This window comes from Chrysemys picta, chromosome 6 (genome assembly GCF_011386835.1).
Source record: "Chrysemys picta bellii isolate R12L10 chromosome 6, ASM1138683v2, whole genome shotgun sequence".
Classification (NCBI taxonomy): Eukaryota; Metazoa; Chordata; order Testudines; family Emydidae; genus Chrysemys; species Chrysemys picta.
In genome coordinates this window covers 92,687,075-92,714,732 of record NC_088796.1, presented here as the reverse complement: position 1 = coordinate 92,714,732, position 27,658 = coordinate 92,687,075, and the positions used below count along the sequence as shown (strand labels likewise).

At 42.3% G+C, this 27,658-nt stretch overlaps 1 protein-coding gene and 2 long non-coding RNA genes across 4 annotated transcripts in view; 2 read left to right on the top strand and 1 right to left on the bottom strand.

The window, feature by feature from the left end:
- The first annotated feature begins 1,474 nt into the window (after positions 1 to 1,474).
- Positions 1,475 to 5,692, top strand: LOC135972219 (uncharacterized). 2 transcript variants are annotated; one of them, XM_065549361.1, is made up of 2 exons: positions 1,475 to 2,363; positions 4,284 to 5,692. In XM_065549361.1, exon 2 carries the CDS (start codon positions 4,333 to 4,335, stop codon positions 5,413 to 5,415), a length of 1,083 nt encoding a protein of 360 aa, XP_065405433.1. In that variant the 5' UTR covers positions 1,475 to 2,363; positions 4,284 to 4,332; the 3' UTR covers positions 5,416 to 5,692. The 2 variants fall into 2 exon arrangements, with proteins under 2 accessions (XP_065405433.1, XP_065405432.1); XM_065549360.1 differs by having other exon boundaries at positions 1,475 to 3,172.
- On the bottom strand, positions 5,685 to 27,658 carry LOC122173750 (uncharacterized). Its single transcript, XR_006174495.2, has 4 exons — positions 27,054 to 27,658; positions 26,390 to 26,606; positions 12,241 to 12,291; positions 5,685 to 6,289 (listed from the first exon to the last, which is right to left on the bottom strand). It is a non-coding gene; the product is annotated as an uncharacterized LOC122173750 (long non-coding RNA).
- The window catches only part of LOC135972221 (uncharacterized), a 38,701-nt gene continuing 22,396 nt past the window's right edge, over positions 11,354 to 27,658 (top strand). Inside the window, exon 1 of the long non-coding RNA XR_010588627.1 lies at positions 11,354 to 13,308. This is a non-coding gene — a long non-coding RNA (uncharacterized LOC135972221). The remainder of the gene's footprint in view (positions 13,309 to 27,658) is intronic.

Genomic DNA, 27,658 nt, shown 5'->3' with positions numbered 1-27,658 from the left:
ACAGCACAGTAGGTGTGTTTTTATCAGACATATCTTCTGACATGTCAAGGGGTGTTAGACTCTCTTTGTTCTTCTGGAAATTAAACAGCTAATACTGCAAAATGTTCAGCACTGCCTCACACAACACCTGCAGCTCTGTGTCCTTTTAACAGTCCACTGAATGGAAGAGGAGGAAGGAAAAAAATGCCCCTCCATCCCCCGTTTGCCATTCACTTAACATTTCTCATTTTCTGAGACCAGCACACATTGCTGTTAGTGGTAATGTCTTTCTGTTGGCTGTAACCCCAGTGAGGCTTGCGCACTCTTATGGTTCTAGGAATGCCTTCCAACAAATCTTAAGGTCAAGGAAAAATTCAGTGAAGCTGAGCAGGTCTGACATGCTGCAGATGCATGTAGAACTATAAGTGCTCCTCTCAGTACATATAAACATTTAGAAACTGTAATTAAAAGAAGTATTTAAAACTTTGCAGTACATTGCAATTGTATATGAGGGACACTCTCATCAAAATATGACCTCCTTACTTCTGTAGAAACACTCAACCTGACTGGATGGCCACACTGAAACAATTTACACAGACATTGCTGCATCTAGAAATGTGGGACCCACTGATCATTAACTTTTTGTGTGTGATCCCCCCTACCCTCTTAATGATAATATTAAGCTTTCTTCCAGATCCAGTCACCTGTGGTAAAGGGCTAGGGGTTATGGAGACAGTCTAGTGGATAACACACTGGACGGGAGGGATGTGGGGGACTCAAGAGGGTTTTATTCCTGGTTTTGCTACAGCCTTCCTGTGTGACCTTGGGCAGGTCACTTAATTTATCCTGTATCTCAGTTCCCCAATTGTAAAATGGGGTTAATACTTCCCTATCTCACAGGGGTGTTGCAAGTGTTTTCTTCTTAGTGTATGCGCAACGTACCTTAGGTGGCACGTGACCAGGATTCATCATCGAATTTGGTCCCCTGGTTTGCTCATTAGCTTCCCCAGTTTGGGTTGGGTACTGATGGGGAGCACAACATGAATGCTGATCCATGCCCCCCGTGTCAAGAGTACAATCCAGGAATGACTGTTAGATGTAGAGATACTCTAGTAATAAGGGCTATATAGGCACCTATATAGAGGCAGCTTCACTGAGATTGACCAGCAGGAAATATAAAAGTCTGACAGATTGCACTAACACAGGGGTCGGCAACGTTCGGCACGCGGCTCGCCACGGAAAGCACCTTGGCGGGCCGGGCCAATTTTATTTACCTGCTGACGCGGCAGGTTCGGCCAATTGCGGCCCCCACTGTCCGCAGTTCACCGTCCCGGGCCAATGGGGGCGGTGAGAAGCTGCGGCCAGCACATCGCTCGCCCGCGCCGCTTCTCGCCGCCCCCATTGGCCCGGGACGGCGAACCGCGGCCAGTGGGGGCCACGATCTGCCAAACCTGCTGCATCAGCAGGTAAATAAAACTGGCCTGGCCCGCCAGGGTGCTTACCCTGGCGAGCTGCGTGCCAAACGTTGCTGACCCCTGCACTAACACGTCATGCTACTATTGTTTCCCTTTGAAAGGGAAAGCTTATTTAAAAGGTTGTGGTGAGACAACGCTTGTAACATACAGAGTTGTCTAACTTCTTTGATTCCGCCTTTTGCACGGGCTATAGAAGAACAACTGCAACTTCCTCCCTGTGATGGACAGTAGACAGATATTCATGATTCTTTTAAATATGTAAGCAATCTTTGATACTACTGCCCCCAATGCATTGCTAACTCACAGACTGGGGTCTTGCATGACAGACACAAATAACATGTGAACATGATACATGTGTGACAGACTGTACCCTTATGTTCACCACTTTAAAAGACCATGATAAATTTTGTACTAAGGATGCCGTGTAAGGTATCATTTGAAAACTCATCATCTACTGAACATTATTGTCCTGATAAAATGTGTGTAGCAACATTGTATGTAAAGTTATAAGATTCTACAGTATGACATTGCTGAGACATGCTTCATGTTAGGAAAGCAGCCCCAACCAGTTTCTCAGAGACAAAAGGTTAGCCAACACCTCAGCCAAGTATCAACATAATCAAGTGGATTATTATCAGGTTAAGCAGCCATTCTTTAGCAGGAAGAAGGGTGTGAGTGAGAAATTTACATCTTGGCAGACAGACTTGTGGCTGTCACCTGAACCCCAGCTGGAGATGATTCTCAGAGAGGAGGGAAAGATATAAAAATGAGGAATAGAGGACACAAATCACCTCTCTCCACTCATCTCTAATCATGGTATCAACAACTTTTGAAAGACAAAAGGAGCATCATTGAACTGGGGGAGTATGTGATAGTGGAAATATCCATCCAGACTGCTGTGATCATGTGGTGAGAAAAACCTTTTTGCTTTCAATTCATTTATCTTGTTGAGTTAGGTATTAGTTTACATTTTACCTTTTATTTCTTTGTAACCAATTCTGATTTTATGCCTCATTACTTGTAATCACTTAAAATTTTTCTGTAGTCAATTAACTTGTTTTATCTAAATGCGTGTGTGTGGATTGAAGTGTCTGCAAACTCCATTTGAGATAACAGGGTTTGTGCATATCATTTTCTACTAATGAAATGATGGACTTTCTATGAGCTTGTACTGCACAGAGAGAAAGAGCTTGGCAGTTATAAGGCACAAATTTCTGGGGACAAGTCTGGGACTGGGAATTTGCTGGTGTCATTCTGCAATATAATTCAGGAGTAATTGGCTAGAGCACTCACATCATTCAGCTGGGATTGATTTTGCATGCTAGAGGCTGTGTGTGAACAGGCCAGGAGTGGTTGTTCTCACAGCAAAGCAGTGTGAAAGGCACCACAGGTTGGAGAATTGAGGGGACACAGCTGTTCAGCAGTCCAGATAGTACCCTGGGGAATGTCACAAAGTGATAAATTGCACAAGCATGTGATTTATTGGAGACGTATGAAATAATGCTTTTACTCACTTTTGACCATATCACCTGCCCTCTGCTCACCAATTGTTAAGCCATGGATTTATTTGGACATTCCAAACACCCGAGCAACTTCTAAGACTCATCTTTAAAAAGAATCAGCCTGCTAGAGAAATGTTTCCCCCTTCTCCTTCAACAATTACACCTATGCAGGCACAGGATGAACAAACTGTGGTCCTGGGGAGTGACAGCTTCTCTGTAAATATAAATGTCACAGTTTTAAAATTCACATTTTCCTAGCTTTGCGAGCCCACAAATGGGAGCTTTATCCCATTGGAAGTAGGAGATTCCTCATTTGAGAAGACTCATATGACTCACTCTAAGTGTCATCACTCAAAATAAAGTTACTAACCCTAAGGCATGCCAGTAAAACCCTTATACCACTCCATTTTGTATTCCATATAATTTGTAATCCAGTCCTGCAAACACACCTGATCATAGTGCTCACCTGATCATAGTGCTTATTACTGTACATAATCCCATTGAATTCAGTGAGACTACTTGTGTAATAAGCATCATGACCGGTTGAATTTGCAAGAGTAGCTCCTTTAGTTAGCTGCTTAGGTTGAACCTAGTACAAAATAAGTGATTGTGTCCTCAAAGGGCATGAAAGTTGACATGACTGCATATGCTTGATATCAGTAGGGAGATCTGATTGTTGCATTGTTGGACATATATAATACATCCATAGGGTGTAGCTGAAAAAGAGAAGGAAACTGGAAGATTTACTCGGGGTATTTTTAACCAAAGTGGATTTTGATCTTCAGATATGAGATTAAAAATTTACTTTTATGGAGGCAATATTCACTGGCTTTGTAAAGATCATGCATTCAGTAGCTATTGCATTTCCATATTTAGTGGTGTGGACCCACACAAGACCCAATCTACTTCACTTAAATGTGCTAGCTCTCTGCCTTAGGGTATGTCTACACTACGGGATTACTCTGATTTTACATATATAATATGTAATGAATTCGATTTTTGGCAACAGATTGTATAAAGTCGAGTGCATGCGGCCACACTAAGCATGTTAATTCGGCAGTGTGCGTCCATGTACCGAGGCTAGCGTCGACTTCCGGAGTGTTGCACTGTGGGTAGCTATCCCATAGCTATCCCATAGTTCCCGCAGTCTCCCCCACCCATTGGAATTCTGGGTTGAGATCCCAATGCCTGATGGGGCAAAAAACATTGTCGCGGGTGGTTCTGGATACATGTCATCAGGCCCCCCTCTTTGTCCCTCCCTCCCTTCTTCCATGAAAGCAACGGCAGACAACTGTTTCACGCCTTTTTTCCTGGCTTACCTTTGCAGACGCCACACCACGGCAAGCATAGAGCCCGCTCAGCTCAATGCAGCAGTCATGAACATTGTAAACACCTCGCGCGTTATCGTGCAGTTTATGCTGAACCAGAACCTGAAAAACCAGGCGAGGAGGAGGCGGCGACGGCAGCGCGGCGATGAGAGTGATGAGGATATGGACACAGAATTCTCTCAAACCACGGGCCCCGGTGCTTTGGAGATCATGGTATTAATGGGGCAGGTTCTAGCCGTGGAATGCCGATTCTGGGTCCGGGAAACAAGCACAGACTGGTGGGACCGCATCGTGTTGCAGGTGTGGGACGATTCCCAGTGGCTGCAAAACTTTCACATGCGTAAGGGCACTTTCATGGAACTTTGTGATTTGCTTTCCCCTGCCCTGAAGCACCAGAATACCAAGATGAGAGCAGCCCTCCCAGTTGAGAAGCGAGTGGCGATAGCCCTGTGGAAGCTTGCAACACCAGACAGCTACTGGGCAGTCAGGTATCAATTTGGAGTGGGCAAATCTACTGTGGGGGCTGCTGTGATGCAAGTAGCCAAAGCAAGCACTGAGCTGCTGCTACCAAAGGTAGTGACTCTGGGAAACGTGCAAGTCATAGTAGATGGTTTTGCTGCAATGGGATTCCCTAACTGTGGTGGGGTGATAGATGAAACCTATATCCCTATCTTGGCACCGGACCACCAGGGCAGCCAGTACATAAACTGCATGAGGTACTTTTCAATGGTGCTGCAAGCACTGGTGGATCACAAGGGACGTTTCACCAACATCAACGTGGGATGGCCGGGAATGGTTTATGACACTCGCGCCTTCAGGAACACTAGTCTGTTTAAACGGCTGCAGCAAGGGATTTACTTCCCAGACCAGAAAATAACCGTTGGGGATGTTGACATGCCTATAGTTATCCTTGGGGACCCAGCCTACCCCTTAATGCCATGGCTCATGAAACCATACACAGGCAGCCTGGACAGGAGTCAGGAGCTGTTCAACTATAGGCTGAGCAAGTGCAGAATGTGCATTTGGACATTTAAAGGGTCGCTGGCACACTTTACTGACTCACTCAGACCTCAGCCAAACCAATATTCCCATTGTTATTGCTGCTTGCTGTGTGCTCCACAATCTCTGTGAGAGTAAGGGGGAGACGTTTATGGTGGGTTGGGAGGTTGAGGCAAATCGCCTGGCTGCTGATTATGCGCAGCCAGACACCAGGGCAATTAGAAGAGTACACCAGGAAGCGCTGCGCATCAGAGAAGCTTTGAAAACCAGTTTCATGACTGAAAGTTCTGTTTGTTTCTCCTTGATGAAACCTTCTCCCCCAATTGACTCATTCCCTGTAAGCAACCAACCCTCTCCCCTTCGACCACAGCTTGCTTTCAAAGGAAATAAAGTCACTATCATTTAAAAATCATGTATTCTTTATTAATTGATTATAAACATAGGGAGAGAACTGACAAGGTAGCCCGGGTGGGCTGTGGGAGGAGGGAAGGAAAAGGCCATTTCAAAACTTGTTGAATGACAGCCTTTTGCTTGGGCTGTCCACTGGGGTGGAGTGGCAGGGTGCATGGAGCCTCCCCGCCCCACCCCCGCATTTTTGGGCATCTGGGTGAGGAGGTTATGGAACTTGGGGAGGGCGGTTATACAGGGGCTGCAGCAGCACTCTGTGATCCTGCTGCCATTCCTGAAGCTCCACCAGACTACCAGAGCATGTCCATTTGATCACACAGTAGCCCCAGCGTCGCATCCTGCTTCCTCTGATCTTCCTGCCGCCACCTCTCATCTCGAGCGTCCCTTCTGTCCTCACGTTCATCCCTCCTGTCCTCACGTTCATTGGCCGCTTTCCTGTGCTGTGATACCGTGTTCTTCCACTCATTCAGATGAGCTCTTTCATTGCGGGTCGACTGCATGATCTCAGAGAACATTTCATCTCGCATGCGTTTTTTTTCCCGCCGCTTTATCTGAGATAGCCTTCGGGACGGAGGAGGGAGGCTTGAAAAATTTGCAGCTGCGGGAGGGAAAAAAGGGAGAGAAGTATTTAAAAAGATACATTTTACAGAACAATACTTATACTCTTTCACGGTGAACAACACTATTCACATTACATAGCACATGTGATTTCGGTACAAGGTTGCATTTTGCATCTTAATATTGAGTGCCTGCGGCTTTGGTGTTAGAGATCACAGACGCAGGTCTGGGCAACAGAATTCAGCTTGCATGTGGCCATGGTAAGCCATTGTCTTTCGGCTTCTGCAACCTTCATAAAAGCAGCGCCCTCCTTTCCCATACCAACCAAAGCCCGTTGAGTGCTGCGGTTTTCGTGTTAACATGCAGCAGCAGCAGAAACCAAACTACACCCCCCCATCCAATTCTCTGGGATGATCGCTTTACCCCTCCCCCCACCGCTTGGCTGGTATCAGGGAAGATCCCTGCTAGCCAAACGCAAACAGCTCAGCACCAATGGCACCCCCCCGCCCCGCTTGGCTAACTGCAGGGAAGGATTTCTTTTCAGACACAGGCAAACAACCCAGTAGGAATGGCCACCTCTGTCCCCTTAATTAAATTCCCGTATTTCAACCAGGTTACCATGAACGATATCACTCTCCTGAGGATAACACAGCGAGATAAAGAACGGATGTTGCTTGAATGCCAGCAAACACCGGGACCACACGCTGCCAGGCTTTGTCATGCAATGATATCAGATTACTTGATACTAGCATGGCGTGGTAAAGTGTCCTACCATGGAGGACGGAATAAGGCTGCACTGCCCAGAAACCTTCTGTAAAGGCTTTTGGAGTACCTCCAGGAGAGCTTCATGGAGATATCCCTGGAGGATTTCTGCTCCATCCCCAGACACTTTTCCAGTAGCTGTACTGGCTGCGAATGCATCCCACGTCCTCAGGGCAAATTAATCATTAAAAAATGCTTGCTTTTAAACCATATTTTATATTTACAAAGGTACACTCGCCAGAGGTCCCTTCCATGGCGTCATGGTCTGGGATACCGCCTTGGGAGGGTACTCCAGTCAGGCTGAGAAAAAGATCCTGGCTGTTCAGGAGAACGGTGTGCTGTGTGCTCTCCGCAAGCTGCTCCTCCTCTTCGTCATCTTCCCCATCTGCAAAATCCTCAGTCATGGCTGAGATTACCCCCTCATCGGAGTCCACGATCAGGGGTGGGGTAGTGGTGGCAGCCCCCCCTAGAATTGCATGCAGCTCAGCAAAGAAGCGGCATGTCTGCAGCTCTGCCCCAGACTGTCTGTTTGCTTCTTTGGTTTTCTGGTAGGCTGGTCTGAGCTCCTTAACTTTCACGCGGCACTGTAGTGAGTCCCTATTGTGGCCTCTCTCCATCATGCCCTTGGAGATTTTTTCAAACTTTTTTTCATAGATTCATAGATTCTAGGACTGGAAGGGACCGTGAGAGGTCATCGAGTCCAGTCCCCTGCCCGCATGGCAGGACCAAATACTGTCTAGACCATCCCTGATAGACATTTATCTAACCTACTCTTAAATATCTCCAGAGATGGAGATTCCACAACCTCCCTAGGCAATTTTGGCATTTCGTACTTTGGAACGTAGTTCTGCTAGCATGGAATCATCTCCCCATACAGCAATCAGATCCAGTACCTCCCATATGGTCCATGCTGGAGCTCTTTTTTGATTCTCGGACTGCATGGTTACCTATGCTGATGAGCTCTGCATGGTCACCTGTGCTGATCAGCTCTCCACACTGGGGAAACAGGAAATGAAATTCAAAAGTTTGCGGGGCTTTTCCTGTCTACCTGGCCAGTGCATCTGAGTTCAGATTGCTGTCCAGAGCGGTCACAATGGTGCACTGTGGGATAGCTCCCGGAGGCGAATACCTTCGAATTGCATCGACACTAGCCCTAATTCGAACCGGCAATGTCAATTTCAGCGCTACTCCCCTCATCGGGGAGGAGTACAGAAATTGATTTTAAGAGCCCTTTATGTCGAAGTAAATATCTTCGTTGTGTGGACGGGTGCAGGGTTAATTCGATTTAACGCTGCTAAATTCGACCTAAACTCGTAGTGTAGACCAGGTCTTAGAAATGCTCAGTATTCAATACTAAGGGTTACAATTTAGTAAATCATGTCAAAAGCAGTATCCTTTCAGATGTTTCTTAAATGACACCTGACTTTACAAGGCCAGGGTTATGTGACCTTCTTAAGAGCAAGTCTTGAGGTGCTTTTCAACTAAAACAAAAATCAATGAGTGGGAAGCTTAAAAAAACATTACAACTGGAATAGCATATCTGTTTACATGACTGAGAATCCTGTTTTTAATCTGTATTGAAGCATTTCAATCTATCTGTAAGGCACAGATTTATTTCATACCGATGATGGGTTTAATAAGCATTCCTTCGCTGATCTCTGAAGTATCCTGTTCATCTCCAAAATGACTAAAGGAAATCTCCTTTTGCCACACTCTCATGTGTTTTCTGTGCTGGAGAAAGGAGCTATATTATCATAGCAGGGGTGGAGATGGGGAGGAGTAAATCTAACAGGCCATGGAACAGGCAGATCAGGTAGCATATGCTGTTGGATAGCCCAGCATGAATTCCAAAGCCTGTGGGACTCCAAGCTGAGAGACTGGTGGATAAAATTAATGCAAAATAAAATCTAGGGACATGTTTATTCAGGTGTTAGTAGTGCGTGCATAGATTACTGAAAAGAAAAAAAATGCAGACAATGTATTTTCTTGTGTAAGATGCCAGATTGACTTGAAATCTTGTTTATTCACTGGCAAGTACGGCACAGGTAGTCAAGAAACCAGCTTCTCCATGTCACTTTACGAAAGAGTCTGAAATCTGACCCAGAGAAACCACACCCATGGGATAAAAGAGTAGAACATCCATTGTCCCCCTTCAGTCTCTGGTCTCTTTAGACTGCCAAGGCTGGCAGTGAGGACACTTGTTCGCTAGAAGCTGCAATTATGCTGCAAGTTAGGTCATGTAGCTGATAAAACAGATGTTCGGTGGTAACAACTCTTGTCTGCATCTCCTGAGCTTAACTTTTGTCCCTTCTAACTTAGGCTAAATTTGAACTGGCAACCTATAGGTCATGGATTTCATAGCTTATTGCCAATCCTCTGAGCTACCTAGTCTCCTGTTTTAATATTTACTGAACAATGGTTTCCTCCAGTTCTCAGCCTAATGGCTGCTTCCACACTGACATCACTAGTAATATAGCATGACAGAGTCTGGACTTCAACATCACAACTGGAAAGACTTCTGCAGTACTGGCAGCAATAAGAATTAGATCTGATGGCAGGCTTGAGATAGATGAAGGGAGGACTGCTTAAGCTAATGTTGGAAAAGAAGAAAGATGGAATACATTCAAATCCTTTCTGAAAATGCAACTTCTTCCATGAAGCCCACCAACTATAGTCCTCCAAAATAAGTATGCACTATAACATTAAAAGGGAGTTCTGAAACTTTTAGACATTGCTATAGCTGAATCTCTGATTTACACTTTTATGTTAAACTTCTGAACCTGTCAGGTTTGCAGAGTGGTCTTAGACAAACAACACAGCAGAATTGTCTACCTGGCACTGTATCAAGATGTAGAAGTGGAGCTACTAGTTCTTTGAATCACATCACACCTGAGCAGCTATGTTTTTTTTTTTTTCTTTCTTTGGGATTTATCATTTGTTTATAGCCCCATATATAAAGTTTTTAAACCAACGGTGTTTAGGCAAGGTTCAGACTTTGGCCAAACCCAATTCTAACTGTTTGGCCAGCCAAACCATTCCAGAACTGTACTCCAAAACCCAGTTCTGACTAACCCAAAACCGTTCTGAACACTCACCCAGCATTGGAGGTAGTTCATATCAGGATCCAAATTTTGCAGGTGGTTTCTATTTCTAAAATAGGCTGGTCCAAAACTCCAGGTCTGCACATGTCCAAAGTTTGTTCAACATTTGAAAGCATTGACAGGATTTTTCAGAGAGTTAGAAAAAGCATTCATGGAAAAGCACTGCTCTCCGGCCACTTTTGGAAGGGACAGAATGAAGACATTACTATAATTTTGACAGGAAAATATAAACTACATTTCATACATAGAAAGCTGGCTTACTTGTTTGCCTAAAGATACTTTAAGTTCTCATGTCTTTCAGACGATAGAATCATTCTGTTGCAGCGTGGATCTTTATAAGGAGATATAGTCCCTTTTTGGTTCCCCTTTCATTTTTTTTCTCCCACCCATTGCTCTCCTTTAATTTCCTTTCTGAGGCTCCCATATACTTTTTACAAATGTCAAAATCTTGGCTAATGCTGTTTATTGATCTGCTTTTCTCTCTCAGCTGTATGAGCCAGTTGGTAACAAGGTGCTGGTTCAGTGTGTCAGGTTTTCCCAAGCAGCCAGAAATTCTTTGCGGCTCCATAGCCCAGGATGATCTGATACAGAGATCAATAGGTCAGACAGTTCAGTTTCTTAATGCAATAATATTAAAGCCCTGAAGTCAGCTTACTAGGGACTATCAGAGGTGAAAAGAAAATAATAGAATCATGGCAGAACTGCAAAAACATGAAGGGAATGAACACTAAAAAATGTGGAATAAACTACAAGTGTCAGCCTGTGAGCAAAGAAAAGATATTTACATTTCAGTTGCTTTATATGCATCGGAAAACAACCAAGATGTTTTCTGTCACCCCTCTGAGCATTTCACTTGTATGTTTTACCCACTTCCCTCACCCTTCATCTGTTTTTTATCCATTTTATGTTGTGCATTCTGCAGACCAGGGAGCGTGTCTTCTGACATGTTTGTACAACACTTAGCCCACTCCTGATTGGGTGTTACCATAATATAAATAATAAACACATTTTACCTGCAGTTAGCTGCCATTAGCTCTTTGGGGCAGAGATTATCTTTTTGTTTTAGACTAGCAGCCGTGTTAGTCTGTATCCGCAAAAAGAAGAACAGGAGTACTTGTGGCACCTTATAGACTAACAAATTTATTAGAGCATACGCTCTTCGGATGCATCCGAAGAAGTGGGCTGTAGTCCACGAAAGCGTATGCTCTAATAAATTTGTTAGTCTATAAGGTGCCACAAGTACTCCTGTTCTTCTTTTTGTTTTGCATTTGTACAGCACCTAGCACAATGGAATCATGATCCTTATTAGGGCTTGTAGGTGCTACAGTAATACAAATAATAATAACTGCTATTTGCAAATCTCCTCCACAACTTATAACAACGTCCTAACTAAAGCCGTCCTCTGGAAGCTCAAAACTGTTAAGTTTTCTTTATCCCATTACTGAGTTCTGTGTGTGCGCGCACACCCCTGCCGGGGCAATTGAGTCATTTCTTGCTGTCTGAGTGCATGAAAGTATGATAATGTAATCTGAATCCCAGTATACCCCAGCACCTGGAAACAGCAATAACCTCAAAAAGAGATTAAATAAATAATTGGTATTGTGTAAGAAGGCATTTGTTTAGCTGAAAAGGAGCTCTGCTGATATGCAGTATATACAGGTTGGAACTCTTTTTCTCCCTTTAAATCATTAAACTTGTAATAAACTTCTGTGTGTGTGTTTTCATTTTCCCCACCTCTGAACATAAGGTACTACTGAGTCATGATATTGCTGGTCTGGCATCGGAGGTGTTGGCTGTCTAAAAATCAGCAAGGAAGGATAGGAAGAAGACAGTAGTCTGTTCTAAGAAAGGGAGACTTTATTTTAAAACTTTATTCATTTGATTTATAAATTTCCAGTAACAAAAGATAAGTATAAAGTCAGAGCTTTCATAAGACCAAGGTGTAAGTCTAAAAGAGCATCAACAGACCTGAGCTGAGGTCCTAGGTGCTTGAGATCCGCTTTGTAGTCCCTTGATACCACTTCTCTTTGGATTTGGCTAGTCCATTACCATGCTGATCTTGATTGACTGATTGAGTCATTCATTTTTGTATTTGATTTTTTGTTGTAACTTAAAAACACTTGCTCACCTTACTTCTTCTTGCTGTGAGACGTCAAGGAGCCACCATCAACAACCACCTCTGTAAACCAGAACAAAGCAGAGTTGAAACAAACAAAACACAAAGTAGTACTGGACCGTTTCCACTCCTCAATGAGAAGTTGCAGTGCTTCAACTCCCATCTTTTCATGTGCTGTATAGTTATACCTGCCTACTGTATTTTTCATTCCACGCATCTGATGAAGTGGGTTTTAGCCCACAAAAGCTTAGGCCCAAATACATTTGTTAGTCTCTAAGGTGCCACAAGGACTTCTCATTGTTTTTGCTGATACAGACTAACATGGCTACCACTCTGAAACCTGTGCTTCATTATTGTCACTAGCTGGTGCAGTATGAGGGTATAAATATCAACACTCCCAAGCTTTTGCTTTATCATTCATGACTTAAAATGGAGATCCTCAGCAAACATTGCTGATTTCTTCTGGGTTCAGCAAAAACTAAGGCAAGATAAGAAAGTATGCAGGTCTCCACTTTCTGAAATAAGAAGAGGAAGGAGGAAATACACTCTGTGCACCCTGCATTTGGGGTCTCCTTCCCTTTTTTACCTTGGGACTTTTACAATTAAAATACTTTTTGACATTAAGCCTTTTATAGCTCTCTCCCTTGGGCACTCACATCCTCAGTGGTGGTTTACTCTTGTTGGAGTAATTATAATTACTCCAGAATTATATATATCCAGAAGTAAGGGAAAACAAAACTGAGTTTAATAAGTTTAATTGAACTGCACAGCTGGAGGGTATTTGAGTTTCAAGAGAAAGCAAACTCCCCACAGAATATCATGTGTCAACACATTACACCAATGAAACAAGCAGGTTATCAGAATTTGTGATAATGAACTCTCATTGGCTGATCATGCTTTGAGGTCTGACACTTTCTAATAGCTTAATGAAAGCTGCCTTTTTCTAATTAACTCTTTAAGGAATGCCAGAGACTTAACTACAGACTGAGTTTTGGAAACCAGCATTTTCACAGATACACAAGTAGATGAATCTGATAGTGGAGAGCTTTGCATTTAGCTATTTCCTTTCTACAAAATTAGGTAAGTGAGCACTGTTTTTAATACATCAGCTTTCAGAAGCCCTTACCCTGTTTTCACTGATTTAATTTCTGTTTCTATGGAAATAAAGGCAGAAAAAGGGTGGGTAGTAGGGAGCTGCCGGAGTCCCAAAATCCAGTCTTTGGCTAAAGGCCAAATTTTGGAACCTGTGTCACTGGGGAGACATTTTGCTTATGTGGCTGATAAGTTTGGGGTTAATGTGGCTAGGCTGCTCCTGAATGCCTCTGCTTATTTCACATCACATAATGTGTAGCTTATTGGTGTTTTTGCCCACAGGCCTCAATCAGAATTGGGGCTGGGTTGTGCTAGGTGCTGTGCAACCACATATGACGACACAGTTTCTACCCTGAAAAGAACACAATTGTCTAAGGTCACAACTGTGCCAATGGATCTGTGCAGGCAGACCCTTGCATTCCCACCGAGCCTCATTTAGTATTAGGTTATTTTTAGGTTTAGTCAGGTATAATAAAATGGCCTTACCATTCAGCTCCTGGAATAGTTTGCTGACACTGGGAAGGGAGCCCTCCTTTTTCGCTAATTGGTCTTTATTGGAAAGAAGTAGATCCATTCTTTTTTATGTTTGGTTTTCTTTGGTATTCCTGGTTGCATCAAGTCACTGTGGCTTGTTTTGTCCATTCCTTAGGGCCTGCTAAAGTCTTCCTTGGAGGTCTGTAGGTTCTTTCTCTGTAACGTTGGCCGTAGGTTTTTATCTAGAGAGCCTTAGGTATTAGCTGATTAAGAAATGCAGTTAAGTGTTTGCTCTCCAGCTCATCTGGGGCCCATAGTAGCACCATATTTTTACTGCAAGCTTGGTTTTCCAATTAAGTATTATAGGTAGGGGCTTGGTTTTCTTACTAATGAGCATTCAGTTATAAGTAGTTTATTTTCCCTCCCTGCTCCTTGGACTCACTTCCAACCTGCCCTAACTCTGACGTATCCATGTGGATTTCCTGAGAAGAGGTCTTAGGGATTAAGTCATCTCGTGTGGCATCTTTGGCCACCGTAGCATGGTGACCAATCAGGCTTCATGCTCAGCTCTCCAAGGAGCTGGTGAACGTTATCACCAGACTTTTCCACATTGCAGAGCACTGCCTCTTAGTCAGTCCTGCAGGATGGAATAATCCCTCCACGGTGGCAAATTCAAACAGCCTTACACTGCTACATTTTTTGGGGGGGGGGGGGCATTTTCAGTTATACCACAATCCTCACAATTTTTTATCTCTGCTACCTGGGGGAGTTTGGCAGTGTCTGAAAAGGTCCTTTCTAGGATTTTACGATTAAAATAGCATAGGTTAGAAGTGCTATCTTCCAATTGGCTGGTTAGATTCACCCAGGTTTCTTTTAAACATTCTATAGAACTTAATGTAGAATTATGTCTCCACATGTGAATTTTGTAGGATGGCTCAGTAATCTATTAAACTCTATATGTTCTTAGTCTTCATCCCTATTGCATTTTGTCAGTCTATTCCATAAGGCTATGGTAACCTTCCTGTCCTGAGGAAGGCAGGCAGGATAGAAGGAAGATAACCTCCAAGAAAGGCAGGGATTTCTGGTCCCAGTCAAACCAAATTCTGGTCCCATAGAAGTCAGTGGAACAGGAGTTTAACCCCTACTGAATGCCAAATTGATCAGGTTACATTATTTTGTGAGATACACCAATTTACTGACTCCCTTACAATTGATGTGTGACTTACATTATTGTTTGCAATGTGACTAATGTTGAATCCAGGATTTCAATGGGCATTGCACTTGTTCATTCGTGTTTGCATTGGGTGAATTTGACCCAATGTCTCTACTATCTCTAGACTATTTCCATGCCCTCTGATCCTTCTAAGCATTCTCTTCAATTTTGTTGGGTGTTTTTAAATTAGGGCAAAATCATCTGTTTTATGCCATCTGTCCCAGAGTCCAACCTCAGTGGAAGGTTGAAAGAAGAGGTCCCTATCTCTGCAAGTTCACTGTCAGCCCAAACCCAACAATGCATGTAGCTCCTAACTAATCAGACCAAATGTAAAAGGGAGCTTACAGTCTAGGCTGGATGTGGCATGATAAAGATAACCCTCCCCTATCCCTATAGCAGGCTCACTCAAAACATCCTGCAGTTGTTTTTGTAAGGTTCATATTAGGCTGTTTTTTGTTTTTTGTTTTTTTTTAATTCTTATTACTAAAATATTGTTAGGCTGATATAAGCATCTGAGTCACTGTTGAAGGGAATGGGAGATTGAATGATATTATTTGATTAGGGAGGACATTCCAGGCATGGGGAACGATGCAGGAAAGCACAGAGATGGTTGTGGGATTTGAACCCCTAAGGCCAGATTTGTTACTTCAGTGTAAATCTGGAATTGAATCATTAAATTGAAATTGCATTGGTGTGAATGAGATCTGTCAGGCCCTCTCCTCCCCTCAGGGGTCCTGTTTCTTCTTCTTCACCAGATTCCATGCTAACTCTGCTTCCTGAATCTGGTTAATTCCTGTATGTGGCTGTTACAACCATTCCTGGAGCTCCAAGGAAGCCCCTCTAGTTGAGTATCAAACCATGTAAAGTATCACTGGGTCAGCTACATTACAAGCATGGGCATGTTTTGTATGTATCATGTACTGAGGAAAGAGAGAAGCTGGAAAATAATCATTCAAAACATTGACCCCAAAAAGTTAAACCAAATTCAGCTTCTCCTGTATGTAACAGATTCAATAAGTGTTTGTTTTGATGCCTGATGGTGTATAAATTGCACAAACTTTGACAGCTCCATACCATCTACATGTTAGATGAAAGTACAGAAATTCTGCCATGCTTTCTGTTTGTTACTTATTCTGGTGGTACATTTCCATTAGCATTTGTGGAGGAGTAGATGTCCTGAATGGGATTTTTAGAAGTGCTTAGGCAAGTTATGCACCTATCACCTTTGAAATCAATGAGGAATGCTTAGGTGCCTCAATTCCTTTGACAACCTGGCCCTTAAGGCCTGATTCTGAGAGATGCTGGATGCTACCAACACCAGCTGAAGTCTGTGGGAGCTGCAGGTGCCGAGTACCTGAGAAAATCAGGCTGCAGGTGTCTAAAGTTGGGGATCCAGAAACCGAGGATTCCAAATTAGTGGCCTCTCTTGAAAATTTGGCCTAACCATGCTTTCCTAAAGCCTTTCTTTGTAAACTTTACAGCAGTAAGGCCAACATATACATGCTCCTCAGGCATACGGAGATCCCTACTCCCCAGTAACTGTTTTCATCACACCTCTGTTTGCAAGCTGAAGGTCACCAGTCATGCTGAAAACACGTTAACTTGATGCATTTTATGTTTATAGGTGGTTTGGGTCCAATTTATAAATGAAGTTAATTCAGATGCTGGCAAGTGCATTTATCTCTGACATATATCCAGGTAAAACAAGTCGGGCAGGGGAGCTCATATCCTTCTCTTAGTGTCCCTGGTCCAGTAATGGCAATGCCAACATCACATACTTGTATACTATTTTTATTTAAGTACCATGAATGGTCTTTACAGGTCACAAATAAAACACAGTTCCTGCCTTCCACAGCTTACTATCTTCAGGATAGACTCAGATAAATCAAGATTCATGGCAGGGACCTAGAGGAAGAGGTTCAGCTTTGACATTTTTGTTTGTCTTCTTTGATGTTAAGGCCGAAGGCATTTGGCCAGTGTGGATTAGTGCTTGTGGGCCTTGTGGGAGAAATGGCTTTTTGGTAGATATCCAAGGGTTTTCATATTTGTGTGGGTGGGTTTTCTTTTTTTTTCTTTTCTTTTCAGCCCGAAGGGACCATTAGATCATTTTAGTCTGATCTCATGTAAATCGCAGTCCATAGAATTTCATCCAGTTATCCCTGTATTGAGCCCAATAATTTGTGTTTTGACTAAGTATGTCTTCCAGAAAGGCATCCAGTCTTGATTTGAAGACCACTTCTCTTGGTGGTCTGTTCCAATGGTTAATCACTCTCACTGTTACAAATGTGTGCCTCATTTCCAATTTGAACTTGTCTACCCTTAACTTGCAGCCATGAGTTCTTGTTATGCTTTTCTCTGCTAGATTAAGGAGCCCCTTTAGTACCTGGTATTTTCTCTTTGGCCTGGTCAACACTAACCCCCCACTTCAAACTAAGATACGCAACTTCAGCTACATGAATAACGTAGCTGAAGTTGAAGTACCTTAGTTCGAACTTACCACGGGTCCAGACGCGGCAGGCAGGCTCCCCAGTCGACTCCGCGTACTCCTCTCGCGGAGCAGGAGTACCGGCGTCGACGGCGAGCACTTCCGGGATCGATCCCAGAAGATCGATTGCTTACTGCCGGACCCGGAGGTAAGTATAGACGTACCCTTTGTGAAAGTACGTAGACACAAAAACAATGAGGAGTCCTAGTGGCACTCCTCGTTGTTTTTGCTGATACAGACTAACACGGCTACCACTATGAAACCTGTTACTTATACACAGTAATCAGATCACCACTTTTTTTTTTTAAATTTGATAAGCTAAACAGAGTCTTTTACTGTAAGGCTTCCCCCGCCCCCCGCTGAATAATTGTTGTGGCTCTTCTTTGCATACTGTTTCTTTTTTCTCCAGTTCCCAAAAATGTGGACACCAGAACTGTGTGCAGTATTCCAGTATCGATCTCACCAAAGCTATATAGGTAAAATCGCCTCTCCCCTCCTAGTGGCTATTCCCCTCTTTATACTTCCAAAGCTTGCATTAGCCCCTTTTTTGCCACTGGATCACATCTGGGCACTCTTGTTTAGTTGTTTGTCCATTATGACCTATACATGCTTTTCAGAGTCATTCTGTAGGTATGATCTGCATTCTTTGTTCCTAGATGACCTTGCATTTGTCTGTATTGAAATGCATTTTGTTTGAATGGGCCCGGTTTATCAGGTGATCCAGATCACTCTGCCTCAGTGACCAGTGCTGCTCATTCTTTACCAAGCCACCAAACTTTGTGTCATCTGCAGAATTTATCAGCAGTGTTTTTTATATTTGTTCCCAGATCATTGATGGAAAATGTTGAATAGTGTCAGGCCTAGAACCAATTCCTGTAGAACCCATTAGAAAAACCCCAATTTGATGATGATTCCCCAATACTTTTTGAGATCTGTCAGTGAGTCAGTTCTTAATCCATTTAACATGCTTTATTTTCATCATCATAAACAAAATGAAAAGGAGCAACAAAATAATTTCATGCTATTTTCATTAAGCCATACCTTTTTTCCATTTTTCAAATGTAAAATGTATGCATTTTGAGAAGTGGAGATAAATATTAGACCAGATTCTTTGCTGGAGTATAACTCAGCTGGAACCTGAGTTATATCAGGGATGAAATAGGCTCACAGAGTTCAGTGCACACACACAGCATCATACGCTACCGTCTCACAGAACAGAGGATGGAGGAATAGTTAGTTCGAGACATTTATGGAATTGCCATTAGTGGATGATGAGAAATAGTAGCTAGTCTGACCATCAGAATATAATATGAATCTATTTGCATACCACACTCCTGTTGATTAAAACACCATTTCATGCATAACCTTCTGATGATATCACGTCTATGAAACGATCTATTTTTACTGGCTGGTGCTAGGATTTTACTGAGATGGTTAAATTGATAGACCTATTGTCTGATGCACCCCATGCTCTATCTCCCCCAGCTGCACTAGCATCTGTCAGAAAACTGATTCTATTTTAAGTTACTGTAGCTGTAACTACAGTCATTGGATAACACAGGATCTGTGTCTTATGCTTTGAAAATAAACATTTCAGCTTTTCCTTTGTGCTAATCTAGCATGTGCTATTAACATTATCTCCTAAATATGTCCATAAACTTTAATAACCCGACAGTGGCTATTCCCGTTTCTAAAAAAAAACTTTGTTTTTAGTACAATCACTGTAGCACAATCTTTACCCTTTTAATTTGAAAAATGTAGACCCAATACTGCTCCCATTTAAATTTCATGAGAATTTCCCAATTGACTTCAATGGGAACAGGTTGAGCTATTCTAAAAATCTAAATTCTCTTGCATTCAAATTATGGAACACAAATTAAATAACTTCATATGTTATTAACAAATGTTGGTGAGGTGTATAACAGTTTGTGGTCTTGCAGCTCTAGAATGGGGTGTGTGTAATGCCTATATAAATTTGGGGGGCAGGTTATAATCCACTTATTATGAGTGAAAAATGGTGTGTCCCATTTATGACTTTATTTCACCTAGCACTTACACCAGCAGTCTCTAACACATGGAAAATAATGGGCCACAATCTCTTAGCTGATGTAAATCAGCATAGTTCTAATGACTTCAGTGAAGCTATGCCATACCAGTATGCTCCAGTATTGTCTGACTGTGATAAAGATGTAGTGGATTGTTCTCTCTTTGTTTTCACACAGTATTTTTACTTGGGGAACTGAACTAATTTCTTCAAACTGCTATTTGAAGTCGATAGGAGTTGCTGATGAGTATCCGAGGGCAGGATGGCCCGATGGTAATGAAATTTACCATATCCAACTCTTGATCCTCCTCCCTATCGCCTCCCACACACACACAGGTGCATTCAATTTGCATCCCTAGGCTCACTGATGTCTCCCAGGGATTCGACTGCAAGGGAAGAAGCTTTAAACTACACCTGGGGCTCCAGTAGAGGCCTGTTAGCAGAGGCTTTCCAGTGCATCCTGCAAGTGCCTAAAGCCAGCTGCTGTAATCCCTACTCACTGCCTCTAGGCTGGATTGCAGCACCCAGGGCTGCAATCTGGGTTCTAGCCGTAGAGTGAAATGGGGCCGGTTACTGTACATTACTCCCAGGGTTTCTTTTCTAGCCCTGCTCTTTTCTGTCAGTTCCATTAGACTTTGATTGCCTGGAATTGTTAAAGTAATGCTAGATTGGCAAAACCCTCTTGGCAGACAAGCTCTCAAATTGCTGTTAAAGCTCTCTGAGGCCCCCTTTCAGGCATGAGTGTTCAGTTAATTAATAGGAGATGTTCAAATACACAATAACTCTATATGAAAGGGGAAAGTCCACAGGAGAACTCAATGCTTGGTGTATGGCTTTGCAAATGCAGCCCACTTAATTTGCTATGGTACCTTGGGGAACAACAGTGCTGGGGCTTAACCCCTTATTAGCATGATATAAGCACGTTGCTCATTTAAAGAAGTTGTCAACTTTGGCAGCAAACTGTTAACCTAAAACAATATTTAAAAGTACAAATAAGTCTCTCTTGGGTGTTCTGAGCAGCTGCGCCTGCTGCTTTCACATCCAGTCTCCTACAGCCGTTTCTGGGTCTTTATGCTTCCTATGTGACTTGCCTTCCTCCCAAGAGAGACTCTACCTCCTAGCATCTCATAATGGCTTTGTAGTTGTAAGTCCCAAAGTGGGCACGAAAATGCATCAAATTTAGGCAGTGTCTGAGTCCTGCTCACACTAACACAAAATACAATTGGCTGCTTAGTTGAAAAGATACTTGTTCCTCTTAGGGTTTGGTTAAAGGGAAGGTTAGCTGGAAACAGGGTCCAGAGCTGAAGGGGGAAAAAATGTGATTTCAAATTGCCAAAGCAGAAAGTTCAGTGTGTGACTTAAATTTAAGTGAATAAGCATGTTAAAGTCCCTTCCAGACTCCCATTGATTGTAAGGAATTTTGCCGCTGCCCTCCATGATAGGGCACAGCTCTGTGAGGTTAATATCAGCCCTGCACCAGGGTAGCAGCAAGACAGTTGGACACCTCACAAAAATTGTTCCATGACATCCGCCCTGCAAGCAGAGGGGGCTGAATTAGAAAATTTGGATTGGCTACTCCCCTTGCTTCAGCCCTGCTGCAGAGTAAGGGCAGAAAATGTATAGATACTGACCTGAGATTAACAGCCTCTCAGGGTAGAAATAGCAGAGGCATTCAAGGGGTAGGTAGCAATTTCTGTTTTTCTCCTAGTATTTGTGTATGACTTATTTTTCTGTCTTGTCCTCAACCTGCTGATCCATAATTAAGATACCAAACATCCATTGCCCTGGAAAGCATAATTGAATCTTTTTTGTTCTTTCTGATCACAGGTTTGATAAGTGTACTCCTGCTGCAAATACTTGTTCTGCTCCCACCAAAGGGTTTCCAAATCACCAAGAGCGGGTGACAAAATCACTTCCAGTATTTTTATTTAAACAATGTAGAAATACTGAGCATTTTTAAAAGTTAAATAACCAATATTTGGGTCTTTGCTGTGGTTCCCTCTCCCATCAAAATTTGAAAGGCTGCTTAAGTCCCATTCTGTTATTTTGGGCCTCAATCCTGCAAATTGCCCCAGGCAGATGAATCCCTGCACTCTCACAGACCCTGTAGAAGTTGATGGGGCTCTACATAGGTGCAGGGATCCACCAGTACAGAACTGCTATGGGACTGAGCCCATAAAGGCCCCAATCCTGCAAGGTATTGAATCCTTAAGCGGTTTCCTTGTCAGGGCTTGACGCTATCTGTAATGGCCCAAAGAAAGTAAGGGGAGATTTTGTTTCTCTGATATTGTCTTCATTCCTTGCGCTATTGTTTGTGTTGGTTGTGGGGTTGTTTTTGTTTGTTTTGTTTTGATGGAACTATTGAGATGTAACAACCAAATTGAAGAAATTTCTATAATTTAGAGAATAGTCATGATTTTAAAAACTAGTTCTTTCTGCTTAGCATCTTGGTTTATTCTACTTCAGTTCTGACATTTTAGTAGACCACATTAGCCCAGCTGTTACTGGTAGAGATGCTATGTAATATATGCATCTTACATGTCGAGCCCTGCAAATCTGCAGACATCCACAAACCATGTTTGCAGATTGCGAATGGATGCAGATCCAAATTTTGCTTCCGCGCAGGGCTCTACTTATATGAAAGCACTGGTTTCTACTTGTATCAGGTGTTGCAATAACAACCTCAAAAATCACATTGAAATTCAACTTTGAAGACTAGTCTTCAATTGTGTATGATTTTTAAGGTCTAAAACAAAAATGCTGTGGTGTATGAAGTATTATATAGAGTAATATTTATTTGTAGCACGGATGGTATATAAAACAATGGGTATTTAATCTGTCACTGGCTTCATGGACAAGAAAGACTTTTTGGTACTAGTTGGTCCCAGAGTGAGTAAAGCAAATCTTTAAACAGTATTTTGAGACCTCCAGTGAACACCCGTTTGCTGCAGGAAGTAATGCTCATGATTCTATAGGTGACAAATGTCCTCTGAATCAGTACTGGGGTTGGAGGTGCCAGTGTAGTGGCAAGTTCTCATCTCAGGTAATTACATTTTTACCTTTCAAAATTCCCCTTTGATTTTAGTTAGATACAACATTCTCCTTCAATTATTGTCCTAAACTGTCATGTAGTTTTGCTTTGCATTGTTAAATAGCTGTTACAGTACACCCATGAGGTGGCTGCAGTTTGTGATCTCAAAACATCCTTACCACACCTCACAGACTAGGTAAATTTCACCTAGTAAGCAGGGTGGTTGAGAGGCATAATTTATTAATCTTTGTAAAGTTCTTTGAGATCACAAGTGAAGATGTTTAAATAACTAGTATTTCTATATTTAATATAAACTGAGGGAGAGGGTGAATGTGAATAATAAAGTATGATATTGTTCCCCTCCTATAAATAAGCAGATGTACAGAGGCTGAGCATAAAAACTTGACAATTGTCTTAAGTAACTAAATAATGTGAATTCAGAAATACTGCAATTACTGAGGTATTTCCTATACTATTTTTTGTTTGTTTGTTTCATTTTATAATTTAAGCACCTATCCTTGGCTCTAGGCACTTTAAGAAATGTTTGAAATAGATCAGATATAAAATATAGCTAAATACTGCAAATGCTGAGGTACCACAATCTAAGGTGAAACTGGAAAATGTTAACCATGACCACTGTATTAAATAAATGTTATAGAGCTTGTTCAGAGTAATTTGCATCCAAGACCAGAGGACTTTCTATATAGCGATGATAAAATCTGTGAATGTCCACAGAAATGATTTTGTGTCAAACGTCATCTAAATTCCACTCATGCTGTTGCTTTGTGCTGCTGCTATCTAGCAAGTCTCCTAGCCTTTCACTTTAAATTCAAAGAAAAAATAAATGATGTGGCTTCTGAGAAGATGATGCAGAGCTTAAATGCACCCTTAATATAGTAGAAGGATGAAGTCCATTGAAAAAAACGCATATACCCCAATTACTGCAGGTCCTGTACCATGAGTTCAGGGGAACCCTCTTGAGTCTCAGTGACACCATGGCAACCCTGTAGATCTCGCATGGGGAAAAATGAAAATCAATTCATTTTTCTTTTCTATTTTCAGTAACAGTTTCTGTGATGTCTCTGGATATATAGTATTGCTCCTCAGTAGGACCATGTTGTGCCATCTGATGACACTGCAGCTAGAGGTTGTAGCTGGCTGCTTTGTAGTCTGATAGCACTAACAGGATGTCAGCCGTTTTGTGAAGTGATTTTAAAACCTAGTAGCAGCATTTTTTTTTTTAAATTGCTGCCAATATAAACTCAACCTGCTTCCTTCTTCTAGGTTTGAATTAGCTTTCAGGATGAAAAAATGAATCTGTGAGGCTGACAGTTTGCCTTTGATTCATGCACATGGGCAAATCCTCCAGATGGTAGGTGAAAGGGCCCGATTTGCTTCTTACTTACACTGGTATAACTCCACTGACTGTAGCGGAGTTTCTCTTTGTTGACACCAGTCTAAATCAGAGCAGATTGAGGCCCAAAGAATCTATTTCTCCATATATAGAAAACTCTTTAGTATGACACATAATCTGGAGGATTTTCTTTTAAGAACCCACAAAGATATTTTGGCTTTGTGGAAGGGGTAGGAATTACTAGGTTCAGCAATCCATCCCTATTCGGAGAAACACTGACATATGAACTTTAAGTCAATGGGACTTAAACTTGTGTTGCAAGGAAAACATGCTTAAGTGCTTTGCTGAACAGGGACTTGAGTATATGTTTGAATGGGCTTAAGTGCTCATTGTACCACACTTAACTCATGCTGGCCACTGAAGTCAATGGAATTCCGCAGTATTTCTCAACTCCTATGAATAAGAGGAGGATTCTTGGAATCAGATTCTGCAAGGTGATGCTGAGTGCTTTCATCTTCCATTAATTTCAGTGGCATCTGAGGGTGCGCCGCATCGCTCTAGGTGGAAGTTTATTTCAACCCAGTCTGTCCTGAATTCTGTCAGTGATGGTGTAGTGGCCATGCAGTCTCATCGCCTCCATGTGAAACATACTACATGGTGCAGCAGAGCCTGATCTGTGTCCAGAGATAACTGACCTGATTATTTTAGGCGCTGTACATCTTAAAGATTCGCTGGTCAAAAGTGGATAGTAAATAATGTGAAAACTAAAGTCAACTCTCTCCATAGCTTTATTGTTCATCCATCCATCCATCTCTCCTCTTGTCCTAAGTTCTTCTCTTTTGTGTTCATCTTACCATCTCCTCCTCAAAACCTACCTTATTCTCTTCCTCCCATATATTCTCTTATTCTGTATTGTATTTAATATTTGTATCACCCCATAATTTCAAAGTGCTTTAAAACATTGACTAACCCCCTCCCCCACCCAATATAGCATATTTTCCTGTCTCTATTATGATATTCACTATAATTCCTTTTGTTGTAAAGTCTGGTTTCTTGAGTTTAAATCTATTTATTTTCATCTCTTCCCCCTCCCCCTGCACACTCCCTAGTCTATTATATCCATTTCTTATCTATTCTTGTCACCTCTCATAATAATCCTACCAATCATACTATACCATATTGTTCTTCTTTGGTAATTAGTAGAAATCAAGGGAAAGAACATATTGGCTTCATTCCCGCCCCTAACGTATTCTATTCATCTCCGTATGTTTATCTTTATTTTATTATTCTACCCTGTCCATGATAACACTGTAACATCCATTTTTCACTTCATATCTGCATGTTGTATTTTTTGACTCTCTTCTTATTTTGGTTTTTTACCCATCCATCTGTACGTGCTACTATTCTAAATTCTTTTCTAGCTCTGTTTCATTTTCAAGTATTGTGCTGCTGGAGTCCATTTCCGGTGACTCTCAAAATGTTGGGGATATTTAGTTTGTGATCATTCCAGGTAAAATGTGTTTGCCTGATCTGTCCTACTGAAGATTTCACTGTTTTGTGATTCTCTTTGTATCATTCATAAGCTAACAGTCATCCCCTCCTTGAAAGTGACTAGGGCAAACAGTCCAGGCAGTGGATCTGATTCTCCTCTTGGCGATGCTGGTTTTACACTGATGTCACTGTATTGACCATAGTGTAGTTGGCTAGAAATAGCCCTCAGAAACAATCTGTGGCCCTCTGCAAAGCCATTCAGTTGAGGCCACCCTGATGGAAAGAACTAAGATTCAGCATGTGACTCTTCTCCTGCCATGTGAGCCTGGGGAAAGAGGGTGGGTTCAGAAGGGTGTGAATGAGAGGCTCCCAGTTTAAAGAGGAGGGATGAATCTGTGGTGTGCCCCAGCCAAGGACACCATACATGCTGAGGCAAGTCAGTTCCCTGGAGAGCAAAAACTGTCACCAGACAGCTCTGTCTGTACAAGGCAGTACGTTCTCCACACAATGCAGCACATGACCACAAGCAGCAAACATCACAGGAGCGCTGGTGGGCCCCCTGCTGCTGTGACTTTGGCAGCATTGCCTTAACTGTCACTTGGTGATCTAATAGTTTATATGTAGCTATTCAAAGCAGGGCTAGATTATGTAGTAGCACACGAGTGTCCCTGAAAATAATTACAAACCTCTTTCTTTTCGTTAACGTCTTAGTCCCTTCTCCCCTCCTGAAGGAAGAACTGAATATTTATAGCATTTCTCTCTGAAGACACTGGTAGTTTGATAAGGAGCCCCAGTGCTGAGAGAATAACTATTGTTGTTTAGCTGCGGGCCTTGTAATGATGATTTAATACAGAAAGGACAAGTCAGCACTAGTGCCAAACCACCAGGAGGGTAGACTTGCAATAAAATGCAAGTTTATTTTGTCTCTTTAAGTATTGCATTTAATTGTCACTAATAATACTGTGAATCATACTTACGTCTGTTGTGGAGAGGTTTCTCTCTGATAAAAGAAAGCAAATTAAATTAGCCATAAGGATCTTGCAACGTGCTTGCACTCCTGACCATATATTTTATCTCAGTACTGTCAGCAGCTTCAGTGGTGCTCAGGTATGTATGGAGGTTCTGCAGAAGCTTTTCTGCTGCAGCAAGAAGACTGTCTCTGAGGAATGTCCCTTCCCCTTATCTTTGATTGGCCTGCAGAGGAAAGGGGTAGAAGTGAAGAAATGAGGCAAGCAGGCAATGCTAGGTGGAGCAAGTGTCCAAACACTTATCCAGTCTTCAGAAGTACTCCCACTACTATCAGGAAGTGAAGAAGGTGTCAGGTAGCTCCTGACACTACCTTTACCTCCCATCTGTTGTTACCCAGGGTTTTCAGAACCCAAAGCAGTAGCAACGTTCCTGTTTCTCTCCAGGCGTTGCCAAGAATAAATCAATGGGGGCACAGCTCATTTGTCTGATAAATAATTGGTACAAGCAAGAATGCTTTCATCTAAAACTACTTTCTGATTAGATTTTAGGTGCACACACATTGTCACAGTAGGGCTAAAGCATTTCAAAACATTTTTAGCTACCCAAAAAGTCTGAAATGGTTCCAAGGGCTCAGCAGCTGGTCTTTGGGGTGGGGGAGCAGGAGAGACTCACCTTTCATCTAGCCGCTGGGGAACTCAGCTGTCAGATCATTGCCCCAAGAAAGCTTCCTTGGACTGGTCCAAAGCAAATTCTTTCACCTAATCTTTTATAGTTAACTTCAAACAAAGCACATAACCTATAGTGACTCCTAGTGGGTCACCATAGTAACACCTAATAGGTCACCAATTCCTCTACTTTCAGCAAAACTAGAAATGTTTTAATGATAAGAGATAATGAATAGTCATAACAATAATATCTTGCATGTCAGAAGCACTCAAGACCAAGGTCAGCCATCCAAACATTCTTTCTATTCTCACAGTACACTCACTTCTTATCCCGTCCTCCCATTCTGATAACATAACTGCATGCTTGCAGTTTTGTTATTTGGCCTTGCCTCTCAGGGCCTAAGATTTTTTTTTTTCCTATCTATGCGCTGTTTGTTCAGCCACAACCAGCTGAAAACCATACAAAATTGCTGACTGCTGTACAGTTAAATTCTGGGGTAACATGCAGGAATGTCAAATTCTGAGTAACACTGTCCCATCTGTGTGCCTAGCTCCTATGATGGCCATTGGAACAGGGGATTAACAGACTACTAAATGCCAGAGATGTGCTTA